Source organism: Macrobrachium rosenbergii, chromosome 13 (genome assembly GCF_040412425.1).
Source record: "Macrobrachium rosenbergii isolate ZJJX-2024 chromosome 13, ASM4041242v1, whole genome shotgun sequence".
In the NCBI taxonomy this organism is placed as follows: domain Eukaryota; kingdom Metazoa; phylum Arthropoda; class Malacostraca; order Decapoda; family Palaemonidae; genus Macrobrachium; species Macrobrachium rosenbergii.
The window spans coordinates 45525563-45540923 of record NC_089753.1 but is presented as its reverse complement, the minus strand read 5'-3'; the positions used below and the strand labels follow the sequence as shown (position 1 = coordinate 45540923).

The following is a 15361-nucleotide window of genomic DNA, read 5'->3' as shown; positions in this document are numbered from 1 at the left end:
AACTTAACTGGGCGCAGGGACCAGTTCACTGGCAAATTTTTCTGGATGCCATTTAAATATATCTGGAAGGGAAACATGGAGTTTGAAGGATCAAACAAAACCTAGATGACTCAGCTGGTTCTTTTAATGTTGCAGTTTGTTGTCATCTTCCTTCCCTAGTTCTCAGAGAGAGGAAAAATGTTGAGCTTCACCCGACGAGGAAAGGAAAAGTTCATATCCAGCCCTTGAAGCAAAAATAAGGAATCTTCATTGCAACATCCTTATTTTATATTTATATGGAATTTTACTACCCGATGAATTTCCATCTTGTTTTTGATACCTTCTTATTGTTATAAAGAGTTATTTTTTATGAGCATAACTTTATACAGTATAGGTACGGACAGTTGTAATAAGCATAATTAGATTTGTGCATCGACATGTGATAGTTGAAATAAATGCATAAAGGTAATAAAGTTTTTTGCTTTGACATGCTTTGATTTCTTTTACAATATGTGGCATAGTTCCAGGAAGACGACATCATCTTACAAAAGTATAGTTCTGTTTTAGAGTTATTGTTGTCATGCGCTTTCATGAGATAGTATTGTATACTTAGTCTTAAATGTACTTAGTCTTGAATTTGCTGTGAAATGTTAAATTTCTGCAGCCCTTGTTTGATAGTTGAAGAGAGTTGAATTGCAAACTTTTGTGTAAATTAGCATAAAAAGGGTTTAACGCACTTAGTAGATTGGTCTTACTCGTATTAGGCTGCATGTGTATCGCTTTATTGACACAATTAATTTTTGGAGTGGAAAGAAAGAATTGTCCAGTTTTTTAAATAATTTATTTTCCAGAATAATTCACATAAAATTGTAAATCATGCACCAAAACTTTCAAGCAAAATTATACAATTAAGTACACGAGATGTGTTTCACATATTTAGCCAAGGGTTAAGCCTAGCTACAAGACAGTTAGATGCTTGATCTTTTTCTTAAGGTGAATATAATTTTACACTCAAGGGGTACTTTTTGTTTTCTCGTCTAACCTGAAGACGACACTGATGATAGACTTGAGCTTGTTGATCCTTCAGAAGAAGATGATTCAGCTGAAGATGAAGAACTAATTGATGCATCAGAAGAAGCAGAGCTGGTTGATCCCTCTGAAGAGGATGTGTCAACAGAACTGGTAGATCCTCCTGAAGAAGTGGATCCAGCAGAACTAGTAGATCCTTCTGATGAAGTTGAGTCAGAGCTACTAGTAGATCCTTCTGAAGAAGTGGATCCAACAGAACTAGAAGAGCCATCTGGAGATGTTGATCCAGCAGAACTAGTAGATCCTCCTGAAGAACTAGAGTCAGCAGAACTAGAAAAGTCTCCTGAAGAAGTGGAGTCAGCAGAACTTGTAGATCCTGCTGAAGAAGTGGATCCAGCAGAACTAGTAGATCCTCCTGAAGAATTGGTGTCAGCAGAACTTGTAGATCCTTCTGAAGTGGACCCAGCGGAACTAGAAAATCCTGCTGAAGAAGTGGAATCAGCAGAACTGCTAGATCCTGCTGAAGAAGTGGAGTCAGCAGAAGTAGAAGATCCTCCAGAAGAAGTGGAACCATCAGAGCTAGTGGATCCTGCAGAAGAAGTGGAGTCAACAGAACTGCTAGATCCTTCTGAAGAAGTAGTGTCAGCAGAGCTAGTAGATCCTCCTGAAGAGGTGGAGTCAGCAGAACTAGTGGATCCTCCTGAAGAAGTAGATCCAGCAGAACTAGTAGATCCTGCTGAAGAAGTGGAGCCAGCCGAACTCGTAGATCCTTCTGAAGAAGTTGTGTCAGCAGAGCTAGTAGATCCTGCTGAAGAAGTTGAATCAGCAGAAGTGCTAGATCCTGCTGAAGAAGTGAACCCAGCAGAACTAGTAGATCCTTCTGAGGAAGATGAGCCAGAGTTACTAGTAGATCCCTCTGAAGAAGTGGATGCAATAGAACTAGAAGAGCCCTCTGAAGTTGTTGATCCAACAGAACTAGTAGATCCCCCTGAAGAACTAGAGTCAGCGGAACTAGAAGAGCCTCCTGAAGAAGTGGATTCTACGGAACTAGTAGATTCTTCTGAAGATGTAGAGCCAGTAGAACTTGTAGTTCCTCCAGAAGAAGTGGAGCTAACAGAGCTAGTAGATCCTGCTGAAGAAGTAGATTCTGCAGAGCTAGTAGATCCTTCTGAAGAAGTAGATCCAGCAGAACTAGAAGATCCTCCTGAAGAAGTGGAGTCAGCAGAACTTGCAGATCCTGCTGAAGAAGTTGATCCAGCAGAACTAGTAGATCCTTCTGAAGAAGTGGTGTCAGCAGAAATTGTAGATCCTGCTGAAGTGGATCCAGTAGAACTAGGAAATCCTGCTGAAGAAGTGGAATCAGCAGAAGTGCTAGATCCTGCTGAAAAAGTGGAGTCAGCAGAAGTAGAAGATCCTCCAGAAGAAGTGGAACCATCAGAGCTAGTGGATCCTACAGAAGAAGTGAAGTCAACAGAACTGCTAGATCCTCCTGAAGAAGTGGAGCCAGGAGAACTAGAAGATCCTTCAGAGGAAGTGGAACTTGCAGAGCTAATGGACCCTACAGAGGAAGTGGAGTCAACAGAACTGCTAGATCCTCCTGAAGAAGTTGTGTCAGCAGAGCTAGTAGATCCTCCTGTAGAGGTGGAGTCAGCAGAACTAGTGGATCCTCCTGAAGAAGTAGACCCATCAGAACTAGTATATCCTACTGTAGAAGTGGAGCCAGGTGAACTAGTAGATCCTTCTGAAGAAGTTGTGTCAGCAGAGCTAGTAGATCCTCCTGAAGAAGTGGAGTCAGCAGAGCTAGAAGATCCTGCTGAAGAAGTGGATCCAGCAGAACTAGTAGATCCTGATGAAGAAGAGGAGTCAGCGAAACTGCTAGATCCTCCCGAAGAAGAGGAGCCAGCAGAGCTAGTAGATCCTTCTGAAGAAGTCGATCCAGCAGAGCTGGTCGATCCTGCTGAAGAAGTGGAGTCAGTAAAACTGGTAGATCCTCCAGAAGAAGTTGTATCAGCAGAGCTAGTAGATCCTCCTGAAGAAGTGGAGTCATCAGAACTGGAAGACCCTACTGAAGAAGTGGATCCTGCAGAACTTGTAGATCCCCCTGAAGAAGAGGAGTCGGCAGAACTAGTAGATACTGCTGAAGAAGTGGAGTCAAGAGAACTGCTAGATCCGCCTGAAGAAGTTGTGTCAGCGGTGCTAGTAGATCCTCCTGAGGAGGTAGAGTCAGGAGAACTGCTAGATCCTCCTGAAGAAGTTGATTCAGCGGAACTAGTAGATCCGGCTGAAGAATTTGTGTCAGCAGAGCTAGTAGATCCTCCTGTAGAAGTTGTGTCAGCAGAGCTAGTAGATCCTCCTAAAGAAGTGGAGTCAGCAGAAGTAGAAGATCCTCCTGTAGAAGTGGATTCTGCAGAACTGGTAGATCCTCCTGAGGAAGTTGAGAAAGAGTATATTCTCATGTTGCTGTCCAAAGCTTCTAATATTTAGAGGTGATTGTTCAAAAAGTTTTAATTTAATTTAAGAGAAAATATCGACTTGATAAATTAATAATAAAAAAAAAAATAGATAAATTAAGTGAATCCTCACTAATGAATCCTGCCTTGATTTCATTATTCACAAAACTATGTAGTTACAATTTTTATGGCATTTTTAGCGGTTACATTAGAGATCAGACTTTTGACATACCATTTTCCAAGAACACCTTAATAGAATTAATCAAAATGCTTTTAAAAGAATGTAAATTCTGATTCATCGTCAACTTTCTCTCTCAAAATTATGGTATGGCAAGGGGTAACCCTTTATTTACATTGGTAAGTAATTTTTATATGGAATTTTTCGAAAACAAAAATATTAAAATCATTCCCCGCATTGTAGTATTGTTCAGGCATGTTGACAAGATATGTATTTGGGCAGGGAAAAAATACAAAACTTATTTTTTAAATTACATGAATTTGTACCATCAATAGAATTCACTATGGAAATGGAAAAAGGATGGGAGCCTACATTTTGGATTTCCTAATACATAAGACCGACATTGGGTTTAGGTACAGTGTGTACAGAAAGCCTATGTTTATTTTTCATTCTGGTCACAGCAATAAAATAAAAAAATCAGTTTTCAAATCCATTTTCAATGTTATCACGTATGTTGCCCAAAATATATTGATGATGAAATAGATATTACTAGGAATCTCAGACAGCGCATTAATGGCGGCAGAAAAGACATTTTTTATAATATAAAAGAAACATTACAAAAAGAGTCCCTTTACTATCGCATAATAATAACTTTATAGATATTTCCCATCATTTTTAGAATTCTGAAATTAATGTAGCATTTAAGAACAATAAAACAGTGAAACATTTACTTCTAAAGCACTCCTTGGACAATGGTAAATTCCATGTAATTCTTATAACTTTTATATTGGTCAAACTGGAAACAACATTGGAAAAGAGACTAGAACAGCCTAAAAGGTGTGTCAGGTATAATCAGCTGGACAGTGGAATTCTCCTACATGTTAATGAAAACTATATACAATCAACTGGGCAGGGCCAAAATAAGATAGTTTTCTGATAATGCATACACTTTAAGGAAGAAAATTGACTGAATGGAAAAAGGTAAGCAGGTCATATACACAATAATTGGATTTACAAATGTTGACCTGTCACTAATGAGTGTAAGGTGTCCACCCCCTAACTAAGTGTAAGGTCCCCACCTTCGTGCTTATCTGGATGTAGCATGTACTGTCCCTCTAGGATTTGTACTGTAACTCTCTACTACTGTGTATCAGTCCCCTCTAAATGGCTTTAGCAGCAAACCCCAAACAAATCAGGGTTTACAGCCATTTTTTCTTTTTTCTTTTGGTTATTATACAGACATATATATATATATATATATATATATATATATATATATATATATATATATATGTGTGTGTGTGTGTATATATATATATATATATATATATATATATATATATATATATATATATATATATATATATATAATGTTATGTAATATAAATAGTTGATAGGTCAACACTAATATATGTATTATTTTCTTATTGTTTATTTTTTATAAGAATATTATATGTAGATACCATTCTTTATTGTTGTGGAGTAATGGATGATTTGTTTTTAGCTATGGACAAAAGAATGTATCATTTACGTATGGATAATTCTAATGTGCATTATTAGTAGATTTATGCTTTAACATATGATTGCTAAAAGAAATGCGTAAGGGTAATAAATTTTTGTGCATTGAGCGTGGTCTGATTTATTTTAAGATATGTAGTATAGTTCAAAAAAGACACCGTCTGAGGAGAGTATATTTTTGGTTCAATTTGTTTTTGTCAAAATTGGGTTATTGCTGTTGTTAAATTTGTGCAGCCCTTGTTTTTACGAAAAGATATTTTAAAGAAAAGTTTGTTTCTATTTGTGTAGAAAGATATCCATTGATTAGTGATTAAGATTTTGTAAAAATTGGCATTTGAGCATAAAAGAACGGCTTAGTATATTAACGACTAGGTGTTCATAGGAATGGAATGAAAGATGTTAGTCCATGTGTTAATACTGCGTTTGCAACACAACATTGGATTGTAAGTCATCTACAAGGTTTTTTAAGCAAAAGTAAAACAGTTATGTAGAGAAGGTGATTTTTATGTAGTTGGTGAAATGTTAGGTTCAACTTCAAAACAGTTACATTCTTCTACTGAATGTAATTTCCACACTCAGATGATATTTTTCTGCTTTCTTATCTAACCTGAAGAGGACCCTAATGATGAACTTGAGGAATCTGTTGATCCTCCAGAGGAAGTTGACTCAGATGAAGATGAAGTAGATGAATCATAAGAAACTGAACTTGTTGATCCTCCTGAAGAAGTTGAACTGGGAGAGGTAGTAGATCCTAATGAAGAAGTTGAACTACTCGAATATCTGGAAGTTGAAGTTCCTGAGGAAGTCGAGTCATCAGAGCTAATTGGTCCTGCTGAAGCAGTGGAGTCATCAGAACTAGTAAATCCAGCAGAACTATTAGATCCTGCTGAAGAAGTGGAATCACCAGAACTGCTAGATCCTACTGAAGAAGTGGAGTCAGCAGAAATAGAAGATCCTCCAGAAGAAGTGGAACCAGCAGGGCTAGTGGATCCTGCAGAAGAAGTGGAGTCAACAGAACTGCTAGATCCTTCTGAAGAAGTTGTGTCAACAGAGTTAGTAGATCCTCCTGAAGAGGTGGAGTCAGCAGAACTAGTGGATCCTCCTGAAGAAGTAGATCCAGCAGAACTAGTAGATCCTGCTGAAGAAGTGGAGCCAGCCGAACTCGTAGATCCTTCTGAAGAAGTTGTGTCAGCAGAGCTAGTAGATCCTGCTGAAGAAGTTGAATCAGCAGCAGAGTTACTAGTAGATCCCTCTGAAGAAGTGGATGCAATATAACCAGAAGAGCCCTCTGAAGTTGTTGATCCAACAGAACTAGTAGATCCTCCTGAAGAACTAGAGTCAGCGGAACTAGAAGAGCCTCCTGAAGAAGTGGATTCTACAGAACTAGTAGATTCTTCTGAAGATGTAGAGCCAGTAGAACTTGTAGTTCCTCCAGAAAAAGTGGAGCTAACAGAGCTAGTAGATCCTGCTGAAGAAGTAGATTCTGCAGAGCTAGTAGATCCTTCTGAAGAAGTAGATCCAGCAGAACTAGAAGATCCTCCTGAAGAAGTGGAGTCAGCAGAACTTGCAGATCCTGCTGAAGAAGTTGATCCAGCAGAACTAGTAGATCCTCCTGAAGAAGTGGTGTCAGCAGAAATTGTAGATCCTGCTGAAGTGGATCCAGTAGAACTAGGAGATCCTGCTGAAGAAGTGGAATCAGCAGAAGTGCTAGATCCTGCTGAAGAAGTGGAGTCAGCAGAAGTAGAAGATCCTCCAGAAGAAGTGGAACCATCAGAGCTAGTGGATCCTACAGAAGAAGTGAAGTCAACAGAACTGCTAGATCCTTCTGAAGAAGTGGAGCCAGGAGAACTAGAAGATCCTTCAGAGGAAGTGGAACTAGCAGAGCTAATGGACCCTACAGAGGAAGTGGAGTCAACAGAACTGCTAGATCCTCCTGAAGAAGTTGTGTCAGCAGAGCTAGTAGATCCTCCTGAAGAGGTGGAGTCAGCAGAACTAGTGGTTCCTCCTGAAGAAGTAGATCCAGCAGAACTAGTATATGCTACTGTAGAAGTGGAGCCAGGTGAACTAGTAGATCCTTCTGAAGAAGTTGTGTCAGCAGAGCTAGTAGATCCTCCTGAAGAAGTGGAGTCAGCAGAGATAGAAGATCCTGCTGAAGAAGTGGATCCAGCAGAACTAGTAGATCCTGATGAAGAAGAGGAGTCAGCGAAACTGCTAGATCCTCCCGAAGAAGAGGAGCCAGCAGAGCTAGTAGATCCTTCTGAAGAAGTCGATCCAGCAGAGCTGGTCGATCCTCCTGAAGAAGTTGATCCTGAAGAATTGGTCGATCCTGCTGAAGAAGTGGAGTCAGTAAAACTGGTAGATCCTCCTGAAGAAGTTGTATCAGCAGAGCTAGTAGATCCTCCTGAAGAAGTGGAGTCAGCAGAACTGGAAGATCCTACTGAAGAAGTGGATCCAGCAGAACTTGTAGATCCCCCTGAGGAAGAGGAGTCGGCAGAACTAGTAGATACTGCTGAAGAAGTGGAGTCAAGAGAACTGCTAGATCCACCTGAAGAAGTTGTGTCAGCGGTGCTAGTAGATCCTCCTGAGGAGGTAGAGTCAGGAGAACTGCTAGATCCTCCTGAAGAAGTTGATTCGGCAGAACTAGTAGATCCTGCTGAAGAATTTGTGTCAGCAGAGCTAGTAGATTCTCCTGTAGAAGTTGTGTCAGCAGAGCTAGTAGATCCTCCTAAAGAAGTGGAGTCAGCAGAAGTAGAAGATCCTCCTGTAGAAGTGGATTCTGCAGAACTGATATATCCTCCTGAGGAAGTTGAGAAAGAGTATATTCTCATGTTGCTGTCCAAAGCCTCTAATATTTAGAGGTGATTGTTCGAAAAGTTTTAATTTAATTTAAGAGAAAATATTGACTTGATAAATTAACTAAAAATTTTTTTTTAGATAAATTAAGTGAATCCTCACTAATCAATTCTGCCTTGATTTCATTATTCACAAAACTATGTAGTGACAATTTTTATGGCATTTTTAGCGGTTACATTAGAGATCAGACTTTTGACATACCATTTTCCAAGAACACCTTAATAGAATTAATCAAAATGCTTTTAAAAGAATGTAAACTCTGATTCAGCGTCAACTTTCTCTCTCAAAATTATGGTATGGCAAGGGGTAACCCTTTATTTACATTGGTAAGTAATATGTATATGGAATTTTTCGAAAACAAAAATATTAAAATCATTCCCCGCATTGTTGTATTGTTCAGGCATGTTGACAAGATATGTATTTGGGCAGGGAAAAAATACAAAACTTATTTTTTAAATTACATGAATTTGTACCATCAATAGAATTCACTATGGAAATGGAAAAAGGATGGGAGCCTACATTTTGGATTTCCTAGTAAACAAGACCGACATTGGGTTTACGTACAGTGTGTACAGAAAGCCTATGTTTACTTTTCGTTCTGGTCACAGCAATACAGTAAAAAAATCAGTTTTCAAAACCATTTTTAATATTATCACGTGTATGTTGCCCAAAATATATTGAGGATGAAATAGATATTACTAGGAATCCCAGACTGCGCATTAATGGCGGGAGAAAAGACATTTTTTAAATATAAAAGAAACATTACAAAAAGAGTCCCTTTGCTATCGCATAATAATAACTTTATAGATATTTCCCATCATTTTTAGAATTCTGGAATTTAAGAACAATAAAACAGTGAAACATTTACTTATAAAGCACACCTTGGACAATGGTAAATTCCATGTAATTCTTATAACTTTTATATTGGTCAAACTGGAAACAACATTGTAAAAGAGACTAGAACAGCCTAAAAGGTGTGTCAGGTATAATCAGCTGGACAGTGGAATTCTCCTTCATGTTAATGAAAACTATATACAATTTAATTTTTCTTTTGGTTATTATACAGACACACACACACACACACACACACACACACATATATATATATATATATATATATATATATATATATATATATATATGTGTGTGTGTGTGTGTGTGTGTGTGTGTGTGTGTAATGTTGTGTAATATGAAGAGTTGATAGGTCAACACTAATATAAGTATTATTTTCTTATTGTTTACTTTTTGTGAGAATATTATATGTAGATACCATTTTTTATTGCTGTGGAGCAATGGATGATTTGTTTTTAGCTATGGACAAAAGAATGTATCATTTAGGTATGGATAATTCTAATGTGCATTATTAGTAGATTTATGCTTTAACATATGATTGCCAAAAGAAATGCGTAAGGGTAATAAATTTTGTGCATTGAGCGTGGTCTGATTTATTTTAAGATATGTAGTATAGTTCAAAGAAGATACCGTCTGAGGAAAGTATATTTCTGGTTCAGATTTGTTTTTGTCAAAATTGGGTTATTGCTGTTGTTAAATTTGTGCTGCCCTTGTTTTTACGAAAAGATATTTTAAAGAAAAGTTTGTTTCTATTTTTGCAGAGAGGTATCCATTGATTAGTTATTAAGATTTTGTAAAAATTGGCATTTGAGCATAAAAGAACGGCTTAGTACATTAACGACTAGGTGTTCATAGGAATGGAATGAAAGATGTTAGTCCATGTGTTAATACTGCGTTTGCAACACAACATTGGATTGTAAGTCATTTATTAGGTTTTTTAAGCAAAAGTAAAACAGTTATGTAGAGAAGGTGATTTTTATGTAGTTGGTGAAATGTTAGGTTCAACATCAAAACAGTTACATTCTTCTACTGAATGTAATTTCCACACTCAGATGATATTTTTCTGCTTTCTTATCTAACCTGAAGAGGACCCTAATGATGAACTTGAGGAATCTGTTGATCCTCCAGAGGAAGTTGACTCAGATGAAGATGAAGAAGTAGATGAATCATAAGAAAATGAACTTGTTGATCCTCCTGAAGAAGTTGAACTGGGAGAGGTAGTAGATCCTAATGAAGAAGTTGAACTACTTGAATATCCGGAAATTGAAGTTCCTGAGGAAGTCGAGTCAGCAGAACTAATTGATCCTGCTGAAGAAGTGGAGTCGGCAGAACTAGTAGATCCAGTTGAAGAAGTGGATCCAGCAGAACTACTAGATCCTGCTGAAGAAGTAGATCCAGCAGAGCTAGTACGTCCTACTGATGAAGTGGAACTAGCAGAGCTATTGGATCCTCCAGAGGAAGTTGACCCAGCTGAAGATGAAGTAGATGAATCAGAATAAACTGAACTTGTTGATCCTCCTATAGAAGTTGAACTGGGAGAGCTAGTAGATCCTACTGAAGAAGGTGAACTACTTGAATATCCGGAAGTTGAAGTTCCTGAGGAAGTTGAGCGAGCAGAACTAGTTGATCCTGCAGAAGTGGAGTCATCAGAACTAGTAGATCCAGTTGAAGAAGTGGTTCCAGCAGAACTACTAGATCCTAATGAAGTGGATCCAGCAGAGCTAGTATGTCCTACTGATGAAGTGGAGCTAGCAGAGCTACTAGGTCCTCCAGAGGAAGTTGACCCAGCTGAAGATGAAGAAATAGATGAGTCAGAAGAAACTGAATTTGTTGATCCTCCTGTAGAAGTTGAACTGGGAGAGCTAGTAGATGCTGCTGAAGAAGATGAACTACTTGAGTATCCGGAAGTTGAACTTTCTGAGGAAGTCGAGTCAGCAGAACTAGTTGATCCTGCTGAGGAGGTGGAATCATCAGAACTAGTAGATAAAGCTGAAGAAGTGGATTCAGCAGAGCTAGTAGATCCTACTGATGAATTTGAGCTAGCAGAGTTACTAGATCCTCCAGAGGAAGTTGACCCAGCTGAAGATGAAGAAATAGACGAATCAGAAGAAACTGAACTTGTTGATCGTCCTGTAGAAGTTGAACTGGGAGAGCTAGTAGATGCTGCTGAAGAAGATGAACTATTTGAATATCCGGAAGTTGAAGTTCCTGAGGAAGTTGAGTCTGCAGAACTAGTTGATACTGCTGAAGAAGTGGAGTCATCAGAACTAGTAGATCCAGCTGAAAAACTGGATCCAGCAGAACTCCTAGATCCTAATGAAGAAGTGGATCCAGCAGAGCTAGTAGATCGTACTGGTGAAGTGGAGCTAGCAGAACTACTAGATCCTCCAGAGGAAGGTGACCTAGCTGAAGATGAAGTAGATGAATCAGAAGAAACTGAACTTGCTGATCCTGTAGAAGTTGAACTGGGAGAGCTAGTAGATCCCACTGAAGAAGATGAACTACTTGAATATCCGGAAGTTGAAGTTCCTGAAAGTTGAGTCTGCAGAACTAGTTGATACTGCTGAAGAAGTGGAGTCATCAGAACTAGTAGATCCAGCTGAAAAACTGGATCCAGCAGAACTCTAGATCCTAATGAAGAAGTGGATCCAGCAGAGCTAGTAGATCGTACTGGTGAAGTGGAGCTAGCAGAACTACTAGATCCTCCAGAGGAAGCTGACCTAGTTGAAGATGAAGTAGATGAATCAGAAGAAACTGAACTTGCTGATCCTGAAGAAGTTGAACTGGGAGAGCGAGTAGATCCTGCTGAAGAAGATGAACTACTTGAATATCCGGATGTTGAAGTTCCTGAGGAAGTTGAGTCTGTTGAACTAGTTGATACTGCTGAAGAAGTGGAGTCATCAGAACTAGTAGATCCAGCTGAAGAACTGGATCCAGCAGAACTACTAGATCCTAATGAAGTGGATCCAGCAGAGCTAGTAGATCCTACTGGTGAAGTGGAGCTAGCAGAACTACTAGATCCTCCAGAGGAAGGTGGCCTAGCTGAAGATGAAGTAGATGAATCAGAAAAAACTGAACTTGCTGATCCTCCTGTAGAAGTTGAACTGGGAGAGCTAGTAGATGCTGCTGAAGAAGATGAACTACTTGAGTATCCGGAAGTTGAACTTTCTGAGGAAGTCGAGTCAGCAGAACTAGTTGATCCTGCTGAGGAGGTGGAATCATCAGAACTAGTAGATAAAGCTGAAGAAGTGGATTCAGCAGAGCTAGTAGATCCTACTGATGAATTTGAGCTAGCAGAGTTACTAGATCCTCCAGAGGAAGTTGACCCAGCTGAAGATGAAGAAATAGATGAATCAGAAGAAACTGAACTTGTTGATCGTCCTGTAGAAGTTGAACTGGGAGAGCTAGTAGATGCTGCTGAAGAAGATGAACTATTTGAATATCCGGAAGTTGAAGTTCCTGAGGAAGTTGAGTCTGCAGAACTAGTTGATACTGCTGAAGAAGTGGAGTCATCAGAACTAGTAGATCCAGCTGAAAAACTGGATCCAGCAGAACTCCTAGATCCTAATGAAGAAGTGGATCCAGCAGAGCTAGTAGATCGTACTGGTGAAGTGGAGCTAGCAGAACTACTAGATCCTCCAGAGGAAGCTGACCTAGTTGAAGATGAAGTAGATGAATCAGAAGAAACTGAACTTGCTAATCCTGAAGAAGTTGAACTGGGAGAGCTAGTAGATCCTGCTGAAGAAGATGAACTACTTGAATATCCGGATGTTGAAGTTCCTGAGGAAGTTGAGTCTGTTGAACTAGTTGATACTGCTGAAGAAGTGGAGTCATCAGAACTAGTAGATCCAGCTGAAGAACTGGATCCAGCAGAACTACTAGATCCTAATGAAGTGGATCCAGCAGAGCTAGTAGATCCTACTGGTGAAGTGGAGCTAACAGAACTACTAGATCCTCCAGAGGAAGGTGACCTAGCTGAAGATGAAGTAGATGAATCAGAAGAAACTGAACTTGCTGATCCTGAAGAAGTTGAACTGGGAGAGCTAGTAGATCCCACTGAAGAAGATGAACTACTTGAATATCCGGAAGTTGAAGTTCCTGAGAAAGTTGAGTCTGCAGAACTAGTTGATACTGCTGAAGAAGTGGAGTCATCAGAACTAGTAGATCCAGCTGAAGAACTGGATCCAGGAGAACTACTAGATCCTAATGAAGAAGTGGATCCAGCAGAGGTAGTAGATCCTACTGGTGAAGTGGAGCTAGCAGAACTACTAGATCCTCCAGAGGAAGTTGACCTAGCTGAAGATGCAGTAGATGAATCAAAAGAAACCGAACTTGTTGATCCTGAAGAATTTGAACTGGGAGAGCGAGTAGATGCTGCTGAAGAAGATGAACTACTTGAATATCCGGAAGTTGAAGTTCCTGAGAAAGTTGAGTCTGCAGAACTTGTTGATCCTGCAGAAGAAGTGGAGTCATCAGGACTTGCAGATCCTGCTGAAGAAGTGGATCCAACAGAGCTAGTAGATTTTACTGATGAAGTTGACCCAGCTGAAGATGAAGTAGATGAATCAGAAGAAACTGAACCTGTTGATACTCCCGAAGAAGTTGAAATGGGAGAGCTAGTAGATCCTGATGAAAAAGATGAACTGCTTGAATATCCGGAAGTTGAAGTTTCTGAGGACGTTGAGTCAGCAGAACTAGTTGATCCTGCTGAAGTAGTTGAGTCATCAGAACTAGTAGATTCAGCTGAACTAGTAGATCCTACTGAAGAAGTGGATCCAGCAGAGCTAGTAGATCCTACTGATGAAGTAGAGCTAGCAAAGCTACTAGATCCCCTAGAAGAAGTTGAGTCAGCAGAACTAGAAGATCCCCCAGAAGAAGATCCAGCTGAATTAGTAGATCCTGCTGAAGAAATAGAACCAGTAGAACTAGTGGATCCTGATGAAGAAGTGGAGCCAAGAGAACTGCTAGATCCTACTGAAGAAGTTGTATCAGCTGAGCTAGTAGATCCTCCTGAAGAGGTGGAGTCAGCAGACCTTGTGGATCCTCCTGAAGAAGTAGAGCCAGCTGAACTAGTAAATTCCACTGAAGAAGATGAGTCAGCAGAACTGCTAGATCCTCCTGAAGAAGTGGATCCAGTAGAACTCGTGGATCCCTCTGACGAAGCAGAGCCAGCAGAGCTAGTAGATCCTCCTGAGAACGTTGAGTAAGAGTATATTCTCATGTGGTTAGCCAGAGCCTCTAACACTGAGAAGTAATTGCTCGAAGAGTGTTTTTATTTAATTTAATTAATGAAAAATGTTCACCTGATAAGTTAACTGAATAATGTACCAATAGTGTGTCCTCGATAATGAGTTCTGACTTGACTTCGTTATTCACAAAAGTATATATTAAAATTTTTTTGGCGTTTTTATGGACACATTGGAGAAAAGACACTTGGATGTCCCATTTTCCAAGATCACCTTAACATAATTCATTAATTTCCGCGTAAAAGAGTGTAAATTTTGATTCAGCGTGAACTTTTTACTCTCAAAATTTTGATATGGCAATGGGTAACCTTTTATCGACATTTTTAAGTAATTTGTAAATGAATTTTTCGAGAGCAAAAATATTAAAATCATTCTGCGCAATGCAGTATGGTTAAAGCATGTTGACGAGATATATATTTGGACAGGGAACAAAAATGTAAATAGCTTCTTTAAATTGCATGAATTGGTGCCGTCAGTAAAATTCACTATGGAAATTGAAAAAGGATGGGAGCCTACAGTTTGGATTGCCTCAAACATAAAAATAGTATTGGGTTTACATGCAGTTTGTACAGAAAACCCACCACAATTTCAGTCTACCTTCATGTAATAATGGTTACAACAATAAAGTTAGAAATCTGTTAAGATCATTACGTATATGTAGCCCTAAATATATTGATGATGAAATATCTATGATTAGGAATATCTGACAAAACATTCAGGGCAGTAGAAAAGACATGTTATGATAATAAAAAAAAGTTATTTCACAAAAACTTTTTGTATTAAGGAGTTTTTCTTGGTTTTCTTAAGAATTCTGGAATTAATGTAGCATTCAAGAACAATAAAACAATGATACATGTACTTATAAGAACTCGTCTGACATTGATAAAGTATGTGTATTGTAATTTCCGTGATATTATTGTGATGACTTTTATATTGGTCAAACTTATGTTAAGAACAGATTTTCATAAATCAGTCAGTAAAAGAGGGGAAAACCTATAGAAAAATTACATTATCGAGTACATACATATATATATATATATATATATATATATATATATATATATATATATATATATTTATAAATAAACTACTAGTCATGCTTATTGGAATTATCCATACTTAACTGATATAATCTTTTGTCCTTAAATATAAAACATCATCCATTACTTTATAACAATAATAACAAGGTATAAAAATAAGATTCATAAAAAAAATAAAACAATAATACTAATATAGTATTTACCAATCAACCACTC

General features: G+C 38.5%; 2 protein-coding genes across 2 annotated transcripts; one reads left to right on the top strand and one right to left on the bottom strand.

Annotated features, from left to right (window-relative positions):
* Positions 1-801: 801 nt before the first annotated feature.
* On the bottom strand, positions 802-7982 carry LOC136844780 (serine-rich adhesin for platelets-like). Its single transcript, XM_067114017.1, has 2 exons — positions 5762-7982; positions 802-3433 (listed from the first exon to the last, which is right to left on the bottom strand). Exons 1-2 carry the CDS (start codon positions 7980-7982, stop codon positions 1017-1019), a joined length of 4638 nt encoding a protein of 1545 aa, XP_066970118.1. The 3' UTR covers positions 802-1016.
* Positions 7983-9721: 1739 nt separating this feature from the next.
* Positions 9722-14066, top strand: LOC136844779 (uro-adherence factor A-like). Its single transcript, XM_067114016.1, has 4 exons — positions 9722-9775; positions 10077-10340; positions 10401-11332; positions 11480-14066. Exons 1-4 carry the CDS (start codon positions 9722-9724, stop codon positions 14064-14066), a joined length of 3837 nt encoding a protein of 1278 aa, XP_066970117.1.
* The last annotated feature ends 1295 nt before the right edge of the window (positions 14067-15361 follow it).